The sequence below is a fragment of the Echinops telfairi genome, unplaced genomic scaffold (assembly GCF_000313985.2).
Source record: "Echinops telfairi isolate 266 unplaced genomic scaffold, ASM31398v2 ScPeMD7_7468;HRSCAF=8506_0, whole genome shotgun sequence".
Classification (NCBI taxonomy): domain Eukaryota; kingdom Metazoa; phylum Chordata; class Mammalia; order Afrosoricida; family Tenrecidae; genus Echinops; species Echinops telfairi.
Genome location: NW_022111369.1, coordinates 36,360,461 through 36,367,597, shown reverse-complemented (window position 1 = coordinate 36,367,597; position 7,137 = coordinate 36,360,461). Strand labels below are relative to the sequence as shown.

At 36.4% G+C, this 7,137-nt stretch overlaps 1 protein-coding gene across 10 annotated transcripts in view; it reads right to left on the bottom strand.

Annotated features, from left to right (window-relative positions):
* The window catches only part of SEC31A (SEC31 homolog A, COPII coat complex component), an 81,652-nt gene that overhangs the window by 61,362 nt on the left and 13,153 nt on the right, over positions 1–7,137 (bottom strand). For all 10 annotated transcript variants that reach the window (XM_045284019.1, XM_045284020.1, XM_045284022.1 and 7 more), the window contains exons 2-3: positions 3,700–3,779; positions 2,859–2,982 (exon numbers count right to left, since the gene is read on the bottom strand). In XM_045284019.1, coding sequence (XP_045139954.1) covers positions 2,859–2,982; positions 3,700–3,778 — 203 coding nt within the window. In that variant the 5' untranslated portion in view covers position 3,779. The remainder of the gene's footprint in view (positions 1–2,858; positions 2,983–3,699; positions 3,780–7,137) is intronic.

The following is a 7,137-nucleotide window of genomic DNA, read 5'->3' as shown; positions in this document are numbered from 1 at the left end:
ATGGATTGTGATAAGAGTTGTAAGAGCCCCTAATAAAATGATTAGAAAAAAAATTGAACCAACATTAAAAAATAAATTTAAAAAATAATAAAAAAATCAAACTCAAAAAGAAAAAAAGAAACCAGACAGTGCCTGGTTATCAGAAAAGAATGTGCTTAGAGTCTTAAAGCCTTATCTCTAAATAAGCAGCTATCTAAGTGAGGCATCATCTAAATTCACATGGAAAAAGCACACTAGCCTGTAAGATCCAAGAACTGTAAATAAAAAAAATCCAAATCCAGAGGAGTCAATGGTATGTATCATTGTGGACACATTTTTAGAGTGCTATGGGTAACAGTGGAAACCAAAATCCACCTGCAGGGTCCCCACATGGGTTTTAGCCTCCAGTAAAGCCCCTCTGACCATAGTCCAGGGATTTAAATACCCTTGCTATCAGACAGAGCATTCTACAGTTGATTTTGGTAAATGCAATTGAGTTAAAATGTAACATCATTTTTAAAAAAATTGTAACATCATTGGATCTCCCTTTTGATCTATTTTCAAGTTGTTTCCGTTTTTAATATTTTCTTCTTTCTTTTTGATTGAAATGTTTCTGTTTTATCACTGTTCTCTGCTTGTTTGTTTCTTGGTTTTGTTTTGTATGATTTTCTGTATATGGAATCCAGGAGATGTAAATCTATAGGGACAGTAACTGTATTAACAATTACCTAGGGGCACTGCAGTAGAGGTTGGTGGAAAATAGGGAGCTAACAACAAGTATGATCAAGAAAATGTTCTGAAAAGGGCTGTGGTGAGGACTGCACAACTCTTCGTAACACGAATGAACTATTAAATTGTATGCTACATGACGCATACGCCAGTAACAATTTTTCTAAGTTCATCAGTAGATGCACAATCATTAAAATAATTAAACCTTTAAAGAATAAAATAATTAAAATCATGGGTTTTGAGAATGGTTTTTACCTTATAGAAACTGAGAGTCCAACCCAGAACAAAAAATCTTATCAGTGTGAATGAGGGGGAATAAGGAGTGGAGACCCAAAGCCCATCTCTAGACAACTGGATATCCCCTTACAGAAGGGACATGGGGAGGAGACGAGCCAGTCATGGTACAGTGTAGCAACGATGAAACACACAACTTTCTTCTAGCTCTTTAATGCTTATCCACCCCCAAGCCCAACTATCAAGACCCCAATTCTACCTTACAAATCCAGCTAGACCACAGCATGTACACTGGCACAGCTAAGAGCTGGAAACACAGAAAATCCAGGACAGATAAACCCCCCAGGACCAATAACGATAAGAGAAGGTGGGGGGAAAGATGGGAACTAATCACAAGGATCTACATATAACCCTCTCTAAGGGAGACAAACAACAGAAAAGTGGGTGAAGGGAGACATTGATCAGTATAAGACATTAAAAAATAATTTATAAATTATCAAGGGTTCATGATGGAGGGTGGGTGGGAGAGGGAGGGGAACAAAACGAGGAGCTGATACCAAGGGCTCAAGTAGAAAGAAAATGTTTTGAAAATGATGATGGAAACATACATACAAACGTGCTTGACAAAATGGATGTATGTATGGACTGTGTTAAGAGCGGTATGAACCCCTAATAAAATGATTAAATGAAAAAAGAAAAAGAAAGAGTCCTGGGACAAGTTACTTAATCTTAAAGCACCTTTGTTTAACTTGAAGAATGGAGTTAATCAACTACTTTGTTTGAAAAATAAACTCAATTTGACTACAGAAGTATGAACAGACAAGTAATCTGTTTAATAAAGATGTTAAATCTGAAAATTTCTAAGAAAATTATGCTATGACACTTTAAAAATTATATCAAAATTTGATTATAAGTACGCCTAGTAGTAGAGTATAAATTATTATGACTTAGAGATGCAATATGAGAGTAGCATGAGTATATAAAATATACCTGTAAGAAAAACTGCTAAGCAAAAGGTTTAATATACTCATATAAATATGCAAGGTCCCGTGAGAAAACATGATTTAGGTTGTATTCTATTACCTAGAGTGCAAAGGTACAACCTTTTCAGCAAAATCTACCCATATTATTGAAGCAATAAAGTTTTTATTTTATTACAGAAATGAAAATGTCCATTTTTCTGAATTACAATAGGGTATAATACTTGAAGGGGTGGTCCAAATACCTACTATATAAGAAATCACATCAATAATATCTGTGAAACTTAATTTTAAGTACCAGGAAGCACAAACAAGAAAATAAAATTCTTTACTATTAATATTTTAATACATTTCTATCTAGTCCTAGACTCTCTGTAAACAGGCAAAATTAAGGTGAAAGAAAGTAACTCCACTATAAGAGGAAAAAAACTTAAAAGACAAAAAAACCCTTAAAATTAGTGTCTTTTTTACCCTACACATAGCAGCCAATAAAAGCAAAATCAATTGTGGGTGAAGGGGGACGTTGGACAGTATAAGATATGATAAAATAATAATAATTTATAAATTATCAAGGGTTCATGAGGAAGGGGAAAGCGGGGAGGGAGGGAGCTGATGCCAAGGGCTCAAGTGAAAAGCAAATGTTTTGAGAATGATGATGGCAACTAATGTACAAATGTGCTTGACACAATGGATGGATGTATGGATTGTGATAAGAGTTGTACGAGCCCCCAATAAAATGATTTTTTTAAATAAATAAATAAAATTGAACACATCAACACTTTTAACATCATATGCTTTACCACAAAAATATTTCATGTCATTGATGGCATTTGCTGCAATTTCTAATAATGGCATAATTAGAGACAAACTAGGGGGTCACCTACAAAAATGAACCACAATTAAATAATCACATGAATTTGAAATGGAGCCTCATACCTGTGAGAAGAAGAGAAAGAGGCACAAGATTTCATATCCAAGGATGGATCAGAAAGGTCTAATTCAAATATCTCAAGGGAAGCGTTGGTACTAAATGTTGCATCCAATTGCTGAGCAGATGTTCCTACAGAAAATACATTTATGGTACATACACTTACAAAAATAAAAGACTCAGAACGACACAAAGCAGAAATTAAAAAGCCTATTTTTCAATTATCTCGTTCATGAATGCTGCCAACAGCAGCAGAAATATCAGGGCATGTGTCATTGAGCAGATTCTTAATTACAACAGCAATGAGATTCTGGCACAATTAGGGAAGACTGAAAGATGATATTTGTATACTCTTTTTAAATGATTATAAGCCTTTTTATAGTCTATAAAAGTGACTATAGTCACTTTGACAATTTAAGCCTATCCATTATTTGAAAGCGCTCTATAAAAACAATGCCATGATTTACAACATTTGCTTATAGTTATAAGGATATAAACTCAACTCTTAAAAGTACGGGCATCAAAACTGTTACTCATCCATTCAAATTGATATCTACTAATTGTCTTTACATGCCAGCCAATTTGCTTAATATAAGAGGAATAAAGAGCAAAACACAATCTCTTATAGAGTGGGAAGAGAGCAGTATATTATGATCAAGGCTAAGCTGCACAGGGTGCTGTGAGAACACAGAAGAAGGTCAATGAACTCTGCCGATAGAGGATGGCAGTGTTTTGCCAGGGAAGGTGACGCTTTCCAGAAATGAAGTCTGAAGTGCAAAGGGGCAAGTACAAATCAGCCAGATAAAAGAGAAGAGGCTACTCCTCATTCTGTTTTCTCTTCAAACTTACCTGTAGCTAGGTAAATGGGATGGTTCTGAGCAGGGCTCCATGCCTGCATGGCTGTGCGATCTACTTCCTTTAACTTCATCCTGCCGAAAAGAATATTCCAAATAGGACATATTAAACAGGTAACACAGAACACAAGGAATGTGATTTACATAGAAATATACTAAACAACACAGGAGAAAGATGAGTTTCTACTCCCATTAACATTAAAGCCTCAAATGTAGGCATGTACATATGAAAATATATTTTATATACCATAGGGATATGGGTCTATGTATATATATTAATAGGCTAAGTATTAAGGTAGCGGACGGGTCTTGGACCTACCTCTATTCAAATCCCCCCTCAATGCAAGAACACTTTCTTCTAGTAACCTGGCATTCTGTGATGTTCACCTTCTCTAACACAATCGCTGAAGACAAAATGGGTGCATAAGCAAATATGGTGAACAAAGCTGATGGTGCCCAGCTATTACAAGCTATAGTATCAGAGGTCTTAAAGGCTTGAAGGTAAACAAGCGGCCATCTAGCTCAGAAGCAACAAAGTCCACATGGAAGAAGCACACCAGCCTGTGTGATCACTAGGTGTTCACAGGATCAGGTATCAGGCATCAGAAGACCCAAAACAAAGACGGGCAAAAACAAACAACCATTTCTATGCAAATGAGGGTGGTGGGAGTGGAGACCTCCCCAATAAAATGATTAAAATAAATTTTTTTTTAAAGATTTAAAGCCTCAGAAATACAATGGGGCAGTTCTACTGTTTTATAGTTTCTATGAGTAAGAATTGACTTAATGGCAGTGAGTGAGTGATAATGAACAAGCCACTACACAGCATTAGTAACATCAAAGTGCCAATCAATCAAATTGGTCTGGATGTCATTTGTAAGAAATAATCATTAAAAACAAGAGAAACTTAATTCTAGTTATTACATACTTAACAGATTATAGTTCTTCGGTTAAAAAACTCAGTTGGGAATACAAATATAACACAAGATATTGTGTTAGGAATTAACTGTAATTTATGAACTATGAAGGGTTCATAAGGGAGGGGAAGTGGGAAGGGAGAAGGAAAATGAGCAACTGATATTAGGGGCTAGAGTGGGAGGCAAATGCTTTGAGAATGATGAGGGCAACAAACGTGCATATGTGCTTGACACAATGGATGTATGTATGGATTGTGATGAGACTGGTATGAGCCCCCAATAAAATACAAAAAAGAATTAGCTTTGAACCACATGTGCTTCTAAAACAAGGATGAGAAACATTAAGGGAAAAAGAAGTTACATCATAATGTGCTAATGATAAGAGCAATTATATATATCCACTTTAAACACTTTAAACAATTATATATATCCACTTTAAACAGTCTTACAGAGAAATCAATATACTTTTAGAAAAAGCGGACACTTCTATGAAACTGGTCACCTCAAGTTTTACTCCTACTCACTACTTGTATAAATATCACCCACTGTAATTAAAATTACTTTAGTGGGAAAAACATTCAAGAGGCATTTTGCTACATTAACTTTTTTTAATCTTGGTAATTTTTATTTAGATAATACATTCAAGTAAATCTAAACTCACACTAAATAAAAATAGTGACATCTTGCTCCTGTCTCTGTTGCCAACTGTTTCTCCCACCCTGACTTTATTATGTGTTTTTTGGATGTCCTTCTGGTTGTTAAAAAAAATGTAAATAAGTATAACATTAAGGTAAAGGTATAATTAAGTATAAATACTAATGTCTTCCCAAGCATAGTTCATCACCATTTTATAACATTTTTAGTGTTTTCAATGAGTAATACTAAAGCATTCCACTAAAGAAATGTAAAATGACTTAAACCCAGAACTTGGTAACAAATAACTGGGCTTTTTCTATTCTTTTATTATTACTATAAATGATGTGAAATGAATGCCCAAAAATGCATGCTAGTTCATACATGATAAATATACTTTTAATTTTCATGAATATTGCAAAGTTTCCTTCCATAGTAATCGTTATCTACTTACACTCCCAAGAATAGCTACATTCTCATACTTTCAGATTATGAGCAACATGAAAGGTGGAAAACATTAGCTCTTGACCATTATAATTTATATTTCTCATACTATAAATGAAGTTGTATGTGTTGTTATGTGATGAATGGTTATCCTTAATTCTGCCAAGAAGCCCTTGTGGCGCTGTGGGCTGGGTGTTGGACTACTAGCTATAAAGCAACTACCTACCATCTGTCCACAGGAGAAAAGTGACACTGTCTGCTCTCAAACAGATTTGCTGGAACCCTACACTGGGTCTCTAAGGAGCCCTGGTGGCGCAGTAGGTATATACATAAGGCTACGATCCAAAAGGTCAGCAGTTGGAAACCACTAGCCAGTGTTTAGGAGAAAGATGGGACTTTCTACTCCTGTAAAGAGTTACAGTCTCAGTTGGCCTGAGAACTTGTTGTGGAAATGGGCAAGTTCATGAAACTCATGAAGGTGGTGCTGGTGCTGGTCCTGGCCGGACGCAAGGCCATCACTCACTGTGAAGGACATTGATGATGGCACCTCAGACCGCCTTACAGTGGTAGCTAGGATCGACTACTATCTCCTAGAGTTGCCATGGGCAAGAAGAAAACTGCCCCAAGAGGTCAAAGATCAACTCTTTTGTGAAGGTGTCTAACTCTAATCACCTCATGCCCATAAAGTACTCCAGGGACATACCCTTGGACAAAACTAGTCAGCAAGGATGTCTTCAGAGACGCTGCTCTTAAACACAAGGCCCATTGGGAGGTCACGGTCAAATTTGAGGAGAGATCCAGGATCGGTAAAAACAAGTGGTTCTTCCAGAAGTTATGATTCAAAATCTTATTTGAATCAAAATTATTAAAAATGCCCCCAAAATATCCGTTTGTCTGCCTGCTCCATGTACGGTTTTAGACTAGGAAAAGGAGTGTTGGTGGGATGAGACACTGGGTAGTGGAAGGAGGACTGGGAAACAAATAAAAGTTAAACTTATTAAAAAAAAAAAGAAAGAGTTAAGTCTCAGAAACTCACATGGCCAGTTCTAGCTACCCTGTCCTATAGGGTCACTATGAGCAGGCATCAACTTGATGCCAGTGAGTTTGGTTTATGTAGGGTCTCTACGAGCCAGAAAAAAATAAATAAAATAAGGTCCTGAGTGAGATGGACTGACACAGTGGCTGTACCAATGGGCTCAAGTATAGGTACAATTCTAAGGACAGCACTGAACCAGGCAGTGTTTTGTTCTATTTGTTACACAAAGGGTCGCTATGGGTTGGAACTGACTCAATGGCACCTAACAACAAGCCAAACTACTCAACCACAGTGGTTTATATTTCTGTCACTCAATCTATCAGTTTGTCACACTGAGGTGGCCTGCTTGTTGCTGTGACTCTGGAAATCAGGGCCATTAATATTTCAGATACCAGCAGAATCA